Source organism: Lissotriton vulgaris, chromosome 3_1, assembly GCF_964263255.1.
Source record: "Lissotriton vulgaris chromosome 3_1, aLisVul1.2, whole genome shotgun sequence".
NCBI lineage: Eukaryota > Metazoa > Chordata > Amphibia > Caudata > Salamandridae > Lissotriton > Lissotriton vulgaris.
The window spans coordinates 1,937,671,457-1,937,688,116 of NC_141689.1; the positions used below are offsets into that span (position 1 = coordinate 1,937,671,457).

Below are 16,660 nucleotides of genomic sequence, written 5' to 3' on the forward strand. Positions count from 1 at the left end.
AGTGATCCCCCGACACGCGGTGGTATTGCGGTGGCATGGCTGGAGGGGTCGCCTCGAAGGGGAGGGAGTAGCCCCTTCGGACGATTTGCAGCACCCACATGTCCGACGTGACAGTGCACCAGTGGAAGTGGTGATGGCGAACCCTGCCCCCCACTGGCGTCACATGGGCCTGAAACACGGACTAGGAGGGTTTTGAGGCGGATGCTGCAGGGGAAGGTGTGGACTGGCCTCGCCGACTGCCACCACGGCGGTTTCCATGGCCGTCACCGCGCTGTGTATTAGTCTGCGGTGCGTGGCTGGCAGCACTTGTGGGAGCGCCCCTTCCTTGGCCAAGAAAGGAGCGAAAGGCACCCGTTTGCTGGCGTGGGGCCGAGAGGCCCAAGGACTGGGCAGTAGCCCTGGAGTCCTTAAAGCGCTCAAGCGCATGGTCTGCCTTGTCGCCAAAGAGGCGACGGCCATCAAACGGTATGTCTAGAAGGGTGGCCTGGACATCAGCCGAAAAGTTGGCAGTCCTCAACCAGGTGTGGCGTCGAACCGCCACCGTCCTTGCCATCGCTCTGCCTAGTGAGTCCGTGGTATCCAGCCCACACCAGATGGAATAGCGTGCTGCATTCTCGACCCTCCACAAGGGGTTGGGCGAGCTTAGTCCGGGCCTCCTCGGACATTGTGGCAGCACGTCCGCGACGTGTCCCACAGAGTGTGGGTGTAGCGGCCCAAGAGGCATGCGGTATTGACTGACCAAAGTCCCAAACTCAGGGACGAGAACACCTTCTTACCGAATTGCTCGTACCTCTAGGATTCCCGATCGGGCGGAGCTGTTGGGAATGCGGTCTGGGAAGTAGAGGCCTGGATAACCAGGCTCTCGGGGTGGGGTGGGTGGACAAGAAGCAAGGGTCGCCCGGAGCCGGGCGGTAGCGTCTAACCACGTTCCTATCTACAGGTTGACCTGTAGCGGGCTTGGACCAAGTGCCCGAAAGAACGTCACACAAGGCCTCATTAAACGGCAGCAGAGGCTCAGCCGAGCTTGCCTGCGGTTTAAGGACCTCAGTGAGGAGGTTAGTCCTCACGGCCGCGACGGGGAGCTCTAGGCCCAATGCCTTGGCCGCCCGCGTCAACACTACACTGTAGGCAGCCCCCTCCTCCGTAGCCACGGTTGGAGGGGAGACAAAACCAGTGTCTGGCTAAGTGTCCAGTACACTGGCATCCCCAAGCTCACATGTCCAGTCCAGTTGAGACTGGCACTCCTATGCCAGAGGGTCCACAGACCCCTCCCAATCTCCCTCATCACTCATCACCTGAAATTCAGGTTCAAAGGATGGGGCCGGTTTGTGGAAGTAAAAGTCTCCATACAACGTCGAGAGCGGCGCCCAGCGGCGCCGCTCCGGCACCGGAACCGAATCAAGGGCAGGATAATGGACGTCGCCCGTAGGCGGCGCCGGGGGAGACACCCTAGGGGCCGGCGTCGGGGAGGTCGTGAGGTCGAACGGCGAAGACCGGATCCGGATCCAGTGAGGGCCTGCGGCGCCGGGACCGAAGTCGCTGGCAGCGCCGGGGCCTGAAGTACTCGATGGCATCGGAGCCGAAGCATCCGACCCGCTAGGCCCCCCAGCCGGGACCGCTGGGCCCCGAAGGCGCCACGGAGCCCGGCGGAGGAGGGAGAGACCTCATGGCCATGAGGTACCGCTCGATCTCATCTGGCGTCGCATCGTGCCCAGAGACCGGAAGGTATGGGGCAGGTTGCGACGCCCGCGACTCCGTCGGTGCCGCGTGGGTGGTGTCAACTGAACCCCCGGCCGTGTCGCGCGAGCGTCGGGGTGGGTCGGAAGAACGATGAAGCCTTTCCGACCTCTCATGCCTCTTACCTGAGGACCTTGATCCCAAAGACCGATGCCGACTCTCGGAACTACGAGGGCTCTGACCACGCGACCGGTCCCTCGACCTCCTATGGGACCGGGACATTGAACGGCGCGGGGCCGACTGCCGGAGCTCAAGCCGCTTGCGGAACCGCTCCCGCCTAGCCTTAGACGCCAGGGCCCGGCAGTCGGAGCAGGTTCGGTTGTCGTGGTCGAGGCCTAGACACTGAAGTCACCGGCGATGGGGGTCGGTAACCGACATCAGTCGGCTGCACTTGGAGCAGGGTTTGAACTCGGGCATTCCTACCAGCACCGTAGGAGTCGAACGACTCGAGAAAAACAGATCAAAAAAGTTTAGTCAAAAAGTGACTAAGGGGTAGAGCTTCTCCGGATCTGCGCTAGCTGGCGCGGAAAAAAGAAGAACTGACGTCAGCGCGCGAGGGCGGCGTCTAAGTACTCCGGCGATGTCATTCCGGCGCTAACTACGCCGATGACGGACGCAGAGCCGCGGACAACGCCTACCGACACGCAGTGGTATTGCTACGCAAAAGTTTCCAGATCCAGTCTGACACCTGGGGATATTCTAAGGTAAGGAATCTATCACTAACGTGTCTCTTTCAGATCATGTGATTAAGAATCCAAATGTAGTTAACCTAGAAAATGTGCTGCTTATGACTTCTAAAAACAAGCATAGACAATGCAATAGGTCTCGCCTTTGATTAAGTTAAAACCATTTGCTTTGAGAATGGTATTGTATAGCAAAGCAAATGGTTTTAACTTAATCAAATGCGAGACCTATTGCATTTTTAATGCTTGTTTAGACACCAAAGGGAATGATTGTTGCATTTTTATAACGATCAATGTAGTTTCATCACGTTCGTATTAATTGAGCTACTATTCAAACAAAGGCAAAACATCTTGTGGCATAATCACGTCTTCTCCTGCATGAAGGGTATGTTCACACTAAATCAAAACAGAATTGTGTAATCAGAAGTCTATTGTGTAAGTTTTCTTCCCACACTGATTTCTAAGACAACCATTCCATTTGACCCTTAATGTCTTCTGTCTTTTCCCTTAGGCAGCATTGTCATACAGCCTGTAGTCTGTTTTCCATTTCACTTGCTTTTTTCTCTCTCTCCAGCCCTTTATTTCCCACTCTCCTGCTGCTATTGGGTGCGTCTTTCTTTTGTTTTCTTGACTAATAGCAAACACTTCCACGCTGAACAGGTTGACCATGGCCAGTAGAACAGCTGGTCAATTATATAAACGACGAGTGTACACTTATGTGAACCGACAACTATGATGAGCTCTGGGCAAATGGTATTGGTTTGTCTCTATCCAGTCTTTGGAGGGTGGGGAGGGGGGGAGGGGTGTCTCAAGAACCGCTGTACCTTTGAATCATAAAATATTTTGAAAGGAAAGCAATGATGTTGTGCCTGACTTCAACACGGACGCTGAGGTTAAAGCTATTCTCTTCGCATGCGTAGTGAACAAAACATTCAACGAGAGGGGCAAGCGCATATCGGTGCATGCGTGGTTGCCTCAGTACATGCGCGCTGCCTGTTGTTCTACCATTCGTGCGCACGCCTGCGTCCGCGCCGCCGCCCCAGTCCAGAGCACGCCCTGCGGCCCCGAATGTTGTGAGTCGAAATCCCGTCGTTTGTTACGGGCCGCGGTGGCCCAGCCTTAAAGGGGCAGCGACTCACCGGGACTCGGGCCGAGGAGCAGCTCTCGGAACCGCAAAGCCGGAGCTCAGCCTGCGGGGAGGTAAGCGACCATGGTCTGAAAGCGAAGACAGGAAGGTTGGGACGGGCAACAACAGGGAGTGAGGGTACAACGACAAGATGTTGAGGAGGGGCAGAAAAGACGCGAGGTAACAGCAGGAGGTGGAGGTGCGAGGAAGAAGCAGTGTGCATCAGAGGAAGTGAGTAGGGACAGCACTTCAACCGGACAAGGAGAGGTAAAGGGGCAGAGCCGGCGGGACTTATCCAATGGCCTGATTGTCAGGTGGCAACAGTATGAGGGAGATCCGAGGACATAAGGACTGGGGGCGCACAGTGAGGCGAAGGAGGTAGCAGTAGGCTGGGAGGAGTTAATAATAATGGGGGAGGGAGAAATAACGAGTTGGGGGAACAAGAGTCGGTAACCACGGGGCATGATGCCCAAATAGAGAAGAGGGTCTTTGAGGTAAGTCTGGAGCAACATCAGCGATTACTAAAACGATGTGGTTGATGTGGGCCAGGAGCAGAGTGTTTTAACAGATATGGGTGAGGGAAAGAAGGGTGAAGGTATAACCTCACTGCAGCAGCCTTGAGAGTAGTATAAAAGACAGACAACAGAGGCGAACTTGGGTAACAACAAGACAGAGCGTGCTGCGCTTGGAGTGCATTACAAAAACGAAAGTGGAGCTTGCGATGACGGAAGGGAGATGTGCACATGCGCGTGTTCACGGGCGCGTACACAGACCGCAATCGGCGCGTGCCCCTGGCTGTATCACTTGGCAGGCAAGACGGTAACAATAGGTCTCGCTGGCGACTGCGTCGCCAATGTGCGAGACCTAATGACAAATTAAATGAATGCTTAAGTAATGAAACACTTGAAAACGATAAAAATGCTGAGTAGAAAAATGCTTGTCCATATGAAGATTCATAGTTTTATTTAGTATTGTGAGGTACAAACGTGCATATCAAAACAAACATGTATATTAATCTGTTCTGAAAATATAAACATGCAAAATATTTTCTTAGTAGTACCTAGTAACCTTTAAGAGAAGATTAATGAGTAAATTAACTAGGAAAATGAATTATTCACATTAATTTAATGTAATTTAATTTAATTGCGGGTTTCTAACGCGCTAGAATCGACTCCCGAAGGAGTATCTCTGCGCAATAGACCGCTGGGGAACCCATCCTGGCTTTCCCTGTGAGATGGTCCCTACTGGGTATCTCCAAGGTGAAACCAGGCATCCCCGGCGTATGTGGGGGGCCGTTGTGGAGATGAGGCAAGCTAATGCCCAGAGTTGCCGAGTGTGATCTCTGGTTAGAGTAGGCACCGAGGTGAGAATTATCGAGTCCGCTGACCCTGGTCCATGACCCTGCTGCGTCGGGAATTGAACCCTGGTCCCGGGCCGTCCTCTGCTCTCGGGTCTGCCGCCTCTAACCAGTGAGCCACACCACTCCACTGAATGTTTTACATTAATCAGAACATGATAGTGATTCGCCAAGTTTTCATGAAGGCCTCAAATGCTTTATTTTCCTCGTTCAAAAAGAAGAATCTAGCTAAAGAACAAGTTACTTACCTTCGGTAACGCTTTTTCTGGTAGATACAATATCTGCCTGTGGATTCCTCACCTTGTGAATATCCCCCCTTGCGTCAGCAACATCCGGAAATTCTTTTGTAGCCTCGCGCCGACGTGGACTCGGACGTCATGGAGACACGACATCGCTCGCGACTCTGCTGACGTCACCGACGCCTACAATAGGCCCACGCCGACGTGATGACATCAGTTCCGCCCTTTTTTCCGTGCCATCGAGGCACACAGACGGACCAATGACAGTAGATATATACAAAGTATACACAGTACACAATAGTCAAGGCAAAACACACAGTGCAAAGCAAATGCAGGAAAGCAATTGAAACATTTCCTTGACATCAAAATAAATATACATTACAGTACAATAACTCTGGCACAGAAGAGTGGACAACGGGGAGGCGGGTGGGTCAGTGAGGAATCCACAGGCAGATATTGTATCTACCAGAAAAAGCGTTACTGAAGGTAAGTAACTTGTTCTTCTGATAGATACATCTGCCGTGTGGATTCCTCACCTTGTGAATAGAGTCCCACAGCAGTCCCCACTCCCGGAGGAGGGAGTCCACTCTTCTAAACCAGAAAATCCTGAAGGACAGAGCGAGCAAAGTGACCGTCCCTCCTCACTTCGGAATCCAAGCAGTAATGCTTCGCGAAAGTGTGGAGGGAAGACCAAGTTGCCGCTCTACAAATATCCTCAACAGCCACACCTCTAGCCAACGCTGAGGTCGAAGACTTACCCTCTGGTGGTTCCTTACCGGCCAAAGAGTAGCAGATCTTAATGCAGAGAACGATCCATCTTGATAGGGTTCTTTTATGGACCGCCTTCCCCTTCTTGCAACCAGCAAACCCAACGAAAAGCTGGTCCTCCAAACGAAAATCCTTGGATCTGTCCAAGTAAAAGGAAACCGCCCTCTTAGGGCCCAGACGGTGCAGTCTCTCTTCCTCCTTAGAAGGGTGAGGGGGAGGATAAAAGGAAGGTAGGGTAATGGACTGACCCAAATGGAAAGGAGTCACCACCTTAGGCAGAAAAGCAGCCCTGGTCCTGAGAACCATTCGATCAGCATGAATGGTCAGGAAAGGGGGCTTAGAACTCAGAGCTTGAAGCTCACTTACCCTCCTTGCCGAGGTTATTGCAACGAGGAAGACTGTTTTAAAAGTAAGAAGCCTCATGGGACATTTGTAAAGAGGCTCAAATGAAGCACCCATCAGAAAGGACAAAACAAGATTTAAATCCCACTGAGGCACAATAAAAGGTGAAGGAGGAAACTTATTTGTGAGGCCCTTCAAAAATCTCAAGACCACGGGAGATTTAAAAAGAGACGGCTGGTCAGGCAAGCAGAGAAAAGCCGACAGCGCCGAAAGGTAGCCCTTCACAGTAGCAACAGCAAGCCCCTGTTGCGCCAGAGAAAGGGCAAACTGGAGAACTTCAAATGGGCTCTCACAGGGTCAATAGACTTCTCCCTACACCACTCAACAAATTTCGACCATCTATAAGAATAGATGGACTTAGTGGAGTCACGCCTGGCGGATAAGATGACATCCACAACGTCAGGCGGGAGCGAAAAGGAATTCAGGTTGCCCCGCTCAATCTCCAGGCATGAAGGTGTAATGTCTGGAGGTGGGGGTGTAGAACCTGCCCCTCCATCTGAGAGAGGAGGTCTGCCCTGAGAGGGAGACGGAGCGGCTGGTGAGAGGAGAGGTGGAGAAGATCTGAGTACCACACCCTTCTTGGCCAATCCGGTGCGACCAATATAACTTGGGCCCGGTCTTGGCGAATCTTCCTCAGAACCCGAGGAATCAAGAGTATGGGAGGAAACGCGTAAAGGAGTTGATTTCCCCAACTCAACTGAAACGCATCCCCCAATGCTCCTTGCATCGGATAATGGAGACTGCTGAATGACGGGCAGTGAGCATTCTCGCAAGTGGCAAACAGGTCCACCCGAGGAGTCCCCCACATCCGAAAGATGTTGTGAACCACCTCCGGGTGAAGCCTCCACTCGTGGTCGGCAGAGAACTGCCGACTGAGACCATCTGCTCGAACGTTTAGAACCCCGGCCAGATGATTTGCCATCAGACAAATCTGATGGTCCTGAACCCAGGACCAGAGACGCAGTGCCTCTCTGCAGAGACACTGCGATCCCACTCCTCCCTGTTTGTTGATGTACCACATCGCGGTCGTGTTGTCCGTCAGGACTTGAACTGACTGACCGCGAAGGGAAGGGAGGAAGGCCTTGAGCGCTAAACGAATCGCCCGCAATTCCAGAAGGTTGATGTGAAGCAACCTTTCCTCTGGAGACCAAAGACCCTTGACCTCCAGATCCCCCAGATGAGCACCCCACCCTAGAGTGGATGCATCCGATATCACAGTGGCCACCGGAGGAGGCAGATGAAAAGGCTTCCCCTGAGACAGGTTGCCTTCCACGCCCCACCAAGACAGATCCGCTGCAGTTTCTCTGGAGATCTTCACTGACTCCCTGAGATCTCCGTTGTGCTGATACCACTGCCTGCGGAGGCACCACTGGAGTGCCCTCATGTGCCAGCGTGCATGGTTGACCAGGAGAATGCAAGAAGCCATCAGACCGAGCAGGCGAAGGACCTTCAGGACCGGAACAACCGCTCCATTGTAAAATAAAGGGACCATTTCCTGTATGTCGCGAATCCTTTGAGGTGGAGGGAATGCACGACATACAGTTGTGTCCAGTACAGCACCAATGAACAGGTTGCGCTGGGAGGGCACCAGGTGAAATTTGGGTACATTTATCGAAAAACCCAACCTGTACAACAACTGGGTTGTCTCCTGCAGATGATGAAGCACAATCTCCGACGACTCCGCTTTGATCAGCCAGTCGTCCAGATAGGGGAATACAGGAATCCCCGATCTTCTGAGATGCGCCGCCACAACTGCCATCTCCTTGGTGAAGACTCGAGGCGCAGTAGTAAGTCCAAACGGAAGGACCGCAAACTGATAGTGCTGCGATCCCACCGTAAAACGGAGATACTTGCTGTGCGACTTCAGGATGGGGATGTGAAAATACGCATCCTGCAAGTCGAGCGACACCATCCAGTCTTCTTCCAGCAGAGCCTGAAGTACCTGAGCAAGGGTGAGCATCTTGAATTTCTCCTGCTTCAGGTAAAAATTCAAGATCCTGAGATCCAGGATAGGACGAAGCCTGCCATCCTTCTTGGGAATCAGGAAATACCGGGAGAAGCATCCCTGACCCCTTTCCAGCTCTGGAACCACCTCTATCGCACCTTTCCTCAAAAGAGTTTGGACTTCCTCCTGAAGGAGAAACAGATGCTCCTCTGAGCAATACCCTTGGCAAGGAGGGTAATTGGGAGGGAATTCCCGAAAGGGAAGGGCATACCCATTTTCTACGAGATTGAGAACCCAAAGATCTGATGTAACCGATTCCCAATCCCGTAGAAAGTGGGTAAGCCGGCCCCCCACTGGGCCTACATGATCCTGAATGGCGGATCTAGGGCTGCTTTTCTGAGGCTGGGGGGTTGGTGGAGGTGGAGGAGGAATTGGGCTGACGCCCTCGAGGACGTGCTCTCTGCTTCCCCCTGTATGATCTATACAGGGTATTCTGCTGCTGCTGCTGCTGTCCTTGTCTATATGAACGAAAGGAGCGGCCAAAACCTCTAAATTTCCTGGTCGTAGATCCTCTGACCTGAAGGCCAAGAGATCTAGCCGTTGCCCTGCTGTCCTTGAATCTTTCCAAGGCCGCATCTGCCTTCCTCCCAAAGAGCCCCTCACCATCGAAAGGCAAATCCAATAAAGCAGACTGCACATCAGTTGAAAAATCGGATGACTTCAACCAGGCTGAACGCCTAGTGGCAACCGCTGTGCCCATGATCCTTGCCACTGAATCCGTAATATCAAGCCCGCTTTGGATGACTTGACGGGCAGCCGCTTGAGAGTCAGACAAGGCTTCCTCAAAGTCTTTTCTACTATCCTCAGGAACCTTAGGGATTAATGAACGCATAGAGTCCATTAGAGCATGAATGTATCTTCCCATAAGGCAAGTAGCATTAGAAGATTTCAGTGTCATACTATCCGAAGAAAAAGTCTTTTTTGCTATTTGGTCCTGTTTCTTGGCCTCTTTGTCGCCAGGCACCTGTGGAAAAGCCCCAATCGACTTTTTAGAACAAGCAGCATGAACCACCAAGCTCTCAGGAGACGGGTGTGATGACAAGAACGCAGGGTCCTCAGGAGCCACCCTATATCTCCTAGCCACATTTTGGGAAACTGCAGGAGCAGAAAAAGGCTTTTTCCATACCTCCATAATGGGTTCCTTTAAGGCATCATTAAATGGAAGTAAAGGCTCCACTGCTGAACTTGGAGAATGAAGAACCTCAGTCAGTAAATTCGACTTAAATTCGACAGTAGGCAAAGACAAACCCAAATGTCCAGCTGCCTTCTTCATGACTACATGATACGGTTGAACATCCCTGGAGGGTGCATCAGATTCCGAAGGCAAAGACCATTCCGGGGAAAACTCGAGACCACTTGCCTCTGCCAGGTCGTCGAAACTACCCCCATCCAGCTCACCTTCCTCCATGTCAGAAGAAGACTCATCAACCCTCTGTTGTTCAAGCAGACGTTGTGCTTCTCTTCGAGACCTGAATTTAACTCGAAGTGCAGCCGAATCCAAAGCCGAATCCGACGGCGCCGGAGCCGACTTCGAAACCGACTCCGAGGGCTTGGAAGGAGGATCCATAGACTTGCTTGGAGCCGGTGACGTCGGAGCCGGAGTCATCGACTTCGGGCGGGCCGGCGTCGATACCGGCGTCGACCCTGGTGGAGCTTGGTACTGCCACAGCGGAGTCGGGGTTGGCATGTACGGCATGAATGGTGCCGGAGCATATGAGTGAGGAACACCCAAATTAAAGGACATAGGACCCATGGGACCCGAAGGTGCACCAGAGGGGAACCATGATCTAGAGAAAACACCATACATCGCGTTTAAAAACGCGGAAGGGTCCTGACCTGGTGTCGGGAATGGTGGATGCTCAGGATGACCACGAGGTAGGTTTGAATCTGTTTCTTCAACAGGATTCGTAGACTCTCCCTCAACAGGAACTCCATCGGCGTCATCCAGAGCCGGAGAATGAGCCGGAGCCGGAGTCGGATCCGGAACCGGAGTCGGAGAATGGACCACCGACTCCGAAGGCGAAGCCTCACCTTCATGATCTGACACTTGTGGAAGAAATCACCTTCGACTTCACCCTCCTGGGAGACCTCGACCTTGAACCAGACTTATCCCCTGAATGATGACGGGATTTATGCCTCCTCTTCTTATGCTTTTTCCGAGAACCGGAAGCGTGGTCAGACGAAGACTTCGAGGCCGACGCCTCACGAGACCGCGACCTGGATCTCGACTTCGATCTCCTCGAGTGCTTCGAAGACTTTCTAACCTTACTCGCTTTAAGCTTGGCCACAAGAAGTTTCGATTCCCTCTCTCGAAGAGCCTTCGGATTCATCTTCTGGCACGATGAACACCCTTCAACGTCGTGATCCGAGCGCAAACACCATATGCAGTCTTGGTGAGGGTCCGTAACGGACATCATCTTCCCACATTCTCTACAAGGTTTAAACCCTGTCTTCTTTGTCGACATGACAACCAAGCAAAAAGGTCAGAGAACGGAGAATCGAGGAAACAAAGTATAAAGATACTAGAAGCTACAGAGTAACCCGTTAAACCGTTAGCGTCGACGACGCGGAAAAAAGGGAACTGATGTCATCACACCGGCGTGGGCCTATTGTAGGCGTCGGTGACGTCAGCGGAGTCGCGAGCGATGTCGTGTCTCTATGACGTCCGAGTCCACGTTGGCGCGAGGCTACAAAAGAATTTCCGGATGTTGCTGACGCAAGGGGGGATATTCACAAGGTGAGGAATCCACACGGCAGATGTATCTATCAGAAGTAATATTTTTGAACACTGAGAACTTTTCATGAAGTTTCTTTCATAGGCTTTCAAACAATTGATTCTCTATTGAATCAGCAACACTTTTGACAGAAATGTATCAATATAATTGCAAACCCAGAGAGAGTGTCTGGGAAAGAACAGACAGTGAACAAAGGGAATTTTCTTACTTCCTAGGAAGAGATGGAAACAAAGTTCTTGAATTTGATGATTTTGCAAAAGGATTACTTAATGCTTATGGGGTTCTTAGTGAGGTATTGATCTCAGCCCACTGTGGACAACCACAGGAAACCATATGGTATGATGGAAATAATACTTTGTGGGCGTATACTGAGAACTTTTGAAAGTATAATTGCCTCCTTGGAGTAGGAGTCAGGGGCTGGTTGTCTAGTGCCGCAATGGATACCAATGTCTTTTGTTGCACTGTGGCTACCTCGGTTTCTTGTAGCGCTCAAGCTACCACACTTTGAGGACAGGGATTCATCCCCTTTGTCCTTGACCCATTGTACTTAGGCCTGTCCAGATGTCTTGTTTTACATATGGCATTCCTGCCCTTTTTGGTGATAGTGGGTCTATCCTCATCAGAGATCGAGAAATACTCCTCCTCTGGAGGAGAACTCCTTTTCCTCTTAGATATAGCAGCCTCAACTACCTCCTAAATAGATGTATTCATATCCTCCTCAAAACACTTCTTGAACATATCTTCACCTACCTCTAGCTAAGGCAAATCTGATGTGAGGACCTGTAACTTGTACGAGTGGCTAACAAAATCGCCACAATCTCAAATAATGGCACCACTAACAGGAAACAAATTAAGGGAAACTCCATATATTGGAATACCGTCATCAATCTCTGTATTTAAACAACATGCATAGCACCAATAACCCATATATAAGAGCATTTAAATACATTAAGCAAATATTCAGGAGAATAAAGTAGCACTTATCTGTATGAGGGAGCAGCTAATAAAAGAGGAAGATGGCAATATCTGCTGTATCTTGATTCCAGAATGGAATATTTTACTTTGTGATGATTGTTTGTTCCTTAACGGGCAGAATGAAGGGGTTAATTCATAATGATATCCTCTGTTGTCTTTAACCCCTTGGGCGCGGCCGCGATTCTGCGCCTGTGCGGCGCTTTTAATGAGTGGGCAGGTTCATGATGGACCCCCAGCCGTCATCAGCACACGCCCGCCGTAGTGCATGACGGCTGGGGGCAGTCATCAGCATGGAAGGGGTTAATGAAACCAAGATTCACCTCTGACAACAGTTCCTTTCTTTCCGCACCTTCCGACGCAGATCCGGAGCTCCATCAAATCAAGTCAGTCGGACAGCTTACTTTCCTTCAAACTTACACAGTGTGTAGGGGACATGTCCCCTCAAAAAACATTAGGGTTTAACCCTTGCAAGGACTGCAACCGTGAGATGTCTGTACCAGACCCCTGCGCTCTGACATTGTTTTCTTGCTGAACTCTGAACCATCAGACATGGAGCATTGGCTGACCAGATTGGAGACTATAGATCTCTAAATTGGGATCTTTTCAAGATAGAGAAAAGAGACCTAGGCATAGATATAACAGATGCTCAATGAAAGGATCGCTGTCAAAACACTAAGGCAGCATCGTAGAATGGCAGGCATAAACTTGCTCATTATAATTGGATGTATGACGGTACCACGTGTACTTTTACAACGCGTACTGTTACCACGCTACTTTTACCACGCAAGTCGTTACAACGACTTGCGTGGAGGGGCGCTGGATAGTAAATTATTTAATTTACTATTCCAACTCCAGTCCCCGTGGACTCTAGGGAAAGGAGTTGGATAGTAAATTAAAGTATTTACTATCCTGGAGCGCCCCCCAGCGCATTTCGTTGTAACGACCTGCGTGCTAAAAGTAGCGTGGTAACGGTACCGCGTTGTAAAATATGCGTGGTAACCGTTGTATACCTTATAAATTATAGCACAGGGCATACTATACCTCCGCAGACATGGTTCAGTTTGGACTGATAGAGGACATGCAATAAATATGCAACTTCCAATATAGGTTTCTTACATCTCATGTGTGAAGGTCCCTCTACTGCGGAATACTGGAATCAGATATTTAGGAATATAAGAGAAAGGATGGTACAGCAGCTGGGCTGGAGATATTGCAACTGACTGCACTCCTGAGATATGCAAAAGATGCCCACAAAATGTATAGGAAATATGTTGGTCTGACCCTGCTATTGGGGAAACATAGCGTAGGACAGACGAGTGACTGAGAGACTTGGTGACATATAACACTCTTTCTGAAATATATAGCACACTCTTGCCAAGTATGCCCCACCATATAATAACACAACACCACACTCTGCATGCTAATGTTCGATGTCTGGTATTGATATGTTAGAGGCCACGATCTACACACTATTTGGAACTGGGAACTGAACTCCTAGTGTCAGAGAAAGTGTAAATGTGTATGCATCTACATACAAACTGTGTTGCTAATGTTTTATATATATATCTCTCAAGAATGAGATTTGTCTGATCTTTGCAAGTGTAACTGTTAAAAAAATCTAAATGAAGTAAACTTAAAGAAATTTAAAAGGCATAGGGGCTCCAATTATGGGGGAACCGGACCGGATGATTTCTGTAAATATGTATGCCTTAACCTCTGCAACTGCCAAAGGTAAACCAAAGATCTCAGACGCTTTGCCTATGATGAACTGAAAAGAAAGTTCTCAAAAGGGGCTGCAAGGAATAACAAGTACACCCTTAGTACATCAGTGTCTTAATAAAATGAAGGGAGTCTGCCACTCTACTGACAATCTTTGCATGACAAAAACCTTTATGTGAAGCCTCCAAATTGCCTGCTGCAAGAACATGGCTGCCTTACTTGTGTGTTCCACCAAGTCCAATAAGCCCTTACTCTAGGTAACTGCAATAATTGAGGGGGAACAGGTGCTGTGAACACCAGTGCCAAAACAAACATTGAAGCCTTCAGCGGCAAAAGCAGGGCTGTTTTAGTAGCATTATTAAGGTTGACCAGCAACAGGGCAGAAGCTATTAATAGAGGCAAAGTCCAAAGTCCCGCAGGTGCCTTGTGGCCCGCAGGTGCACCATAGTGTGCAGGTAGACGAGAGAATATGGCCAGCAAAGTCTTGGTGAAAGCTGCTACATATGTTTTGTTTACGATTTTCTCCTAACAAAAGCTTTCTAAAATAATAATTCAGATTTGGGGGAAATGGAACCCACCTCATTTATAAAACCTGTGTCTTTGACAGGTGTTATTGTATTAATGTAATAGTTAGATCAATCAGGTTCTATAATTAAGTTCAGTAGAAAACTAACTATGGGACACTACTTGCATATTTTTACCGCTCTTAATTGTAAGGAGCTGTACCTAAGCTTGCCTGATAGCTTAAGGAAATTTAAGTGAGGTCCGCATTGACCATCGCCATGTGCCTGGGTTAGGAGAAACTTCCTCACAATAGGATGTAGCCAATAGGATGTAGCCAATCTGGACAATTTGCAGGACTCATTGACCCTAGGTAACTGAACACCAGTGAGCACAAAATGGAAGATTCAGTCCCACACTGCACGCTTTATTTTGTCAGTGGGTGAATTAAAGAGGTTTTAGTGCGATGCCAAGTGAAGAGGGAAATTGCTGAGGCTGTTCTTTTCTTTGTTCTGCCTTTGTGGGGTCCACTAACGCCTCGTTTAGTGGTAAAAGAAGGCCTAGGATTCCATAAGCTAAAGACCTCTGCAACTCTGTGAGTTACCATTGCTCCATGTCAGGACCGTGTGAGGATTTCAGACCCGATCTAGGTGAATTATCAAGGTCATTGAAGTTTTGTAAATCTAAGAAGAGGGGAGCACCAATGTAATGATGGGGAGTAAACTTTCCACCTCCTCATCACCATCCTCATCATTGAAGACCATTTGAGGTATGTGACCTGCATTGTCAATCAAATCAGAAAATGGCTCAAATTCTGGTAAACAGCAGACTTTGTGGTAGTGGAGCAGACAGGGTCATTCTTCAAAGCAAGTCTGTACTTTCATTATACTTCAGCACATTAGGTGGGCACTTGCAGAAGAGCAGGTCTGTACTTTCATTATACTTCAGCACATTAGGTGGGCACTTGCAGAAGAGGCATCTGACTCCTCCGTGGACAAAAGAGTAGAGGGATTGTACGGTGCAGAGTGAAAAATGGGAAAGCTCCAAACAGAGTAATTCCGCTGCTAAGACAAAACTGTCAGAAGAACGCTGCAGGCCTGAAGGTTGCAAGAGGAAGGAGTCATTGTACCAATGTTTTGCAGAATGGCTTCTATGGAGGCTGCAACCTACTGCCTGTGAAACACAGGACAAATCTATTTATGTGTCACTTCCACAGTGAGACCTGCCACTCCCTAAATGGCTACTGTTGCATAAGGGAGCATTTGCTGCACAATCTGGAGATGTGTTTAGGCCCCTGATAACACAGTCAGACCTTGTGCGGCTCTGTAAACGACAGCTCCACGCCCCCCCCCCCCGGCCCAACTTTTATTGCAATATCTTTATTTATAATTTCCAGCCGAGAATTTTTGAAAAATAGTTTTCAGATTATTCCAATTGAATGCATAAAAATGACACTTAAATAATTCTAGTGGATGATTCAGATTAACTAAAGTACAAATGCTACTAAAACACAGAATTGCTACCTTCTTGATAAGCTCCATCGGCCATAACCAAGTGAAGAATCTTAGGATACAAATGCTGATATTCACTCCCCAAAATGTTCTCCACTATTGAAGAACAAATGTCAATGCTCTCATCTTCATCCTCATGTATCGCCTAGAAAAAAGAGAAGTTCATTAAATTCCTACACATAAAATTCTGGATTTAAACAATATTTGTAAAGCACCACACAAAACATCTGCACAATTAGTTTGGGAACCAATTCTCCATGGCTACAGGCGTTATGGAATTGTATTCTTACACATTTGTTCACTTCAAATAATCTTGAGCACTTGCTGGATACCCCTGGTCTGAGTCTTTCTGATTGGGTTCCACACAGGGAGTTTGCCTCTGTAGTAAATCCCTTTCTCAAACACTCTTAACTCCTCCTATATGAAGGATCTCTGATTGGCAAGGTAGGATGATATTGTTAATTATTTGGGGAAAAACAACGTAAACATTGTGTATGTGAGCCATCATCACAACTTGAAGGGGATTGTATTCATCGTATCAAATGAATGAGAAAAAAACAGAAATCTCTAGGGACCCGGAGTAAAGTAATTTAAAAAAAGAGAGAGTGGTCCATAATAACAATAACAGCAATGTTTGTAATCAAATAGTATATTTCATCAAGCGACAAAATGAAAAACCTCAATAAAACAAATGTTAACATTTTGTTTGTTATATTAAAGGACGGCGCTATTCTTGCTTTCTTGTTACACATGTTGTTCAAAGTTCATCACTTTTGTGTATGACATATAAGAGCACATAGCACGTTTGGCACTAGCACCCAATGCGTCACTGTTTTTATTGAATTTTTTTATTTGTCCATTGATTATTTATACCATTTGGCTACAAACATTGCTATCATTGT

The 16,660-nt window shown here is 48.8% G+C and overlaps 1 protein-coding gene across 1 annotated transcript in view; it reads right to left on the reverse strand.

The window, feature by feature from the left end:
- Positions 1-16,660, reverse strand: part of LOC147728645 (serine/threonine-protein kinase Nek1-like) — a 460,469-nt gene that overhangs the window by 30,998 nt on the left and 412,811 nt on the right. The window contains exon 12 of the mRNA XM_086962422.1: positions 15,771-15,903. Coding sequence (XP_086818548.1) covers positions 15,771-15,903 — 133 coding nt within the window. The remainder of the gene's footprint in view (positions 1-15,770; positions 15,904-16,660) is intronic.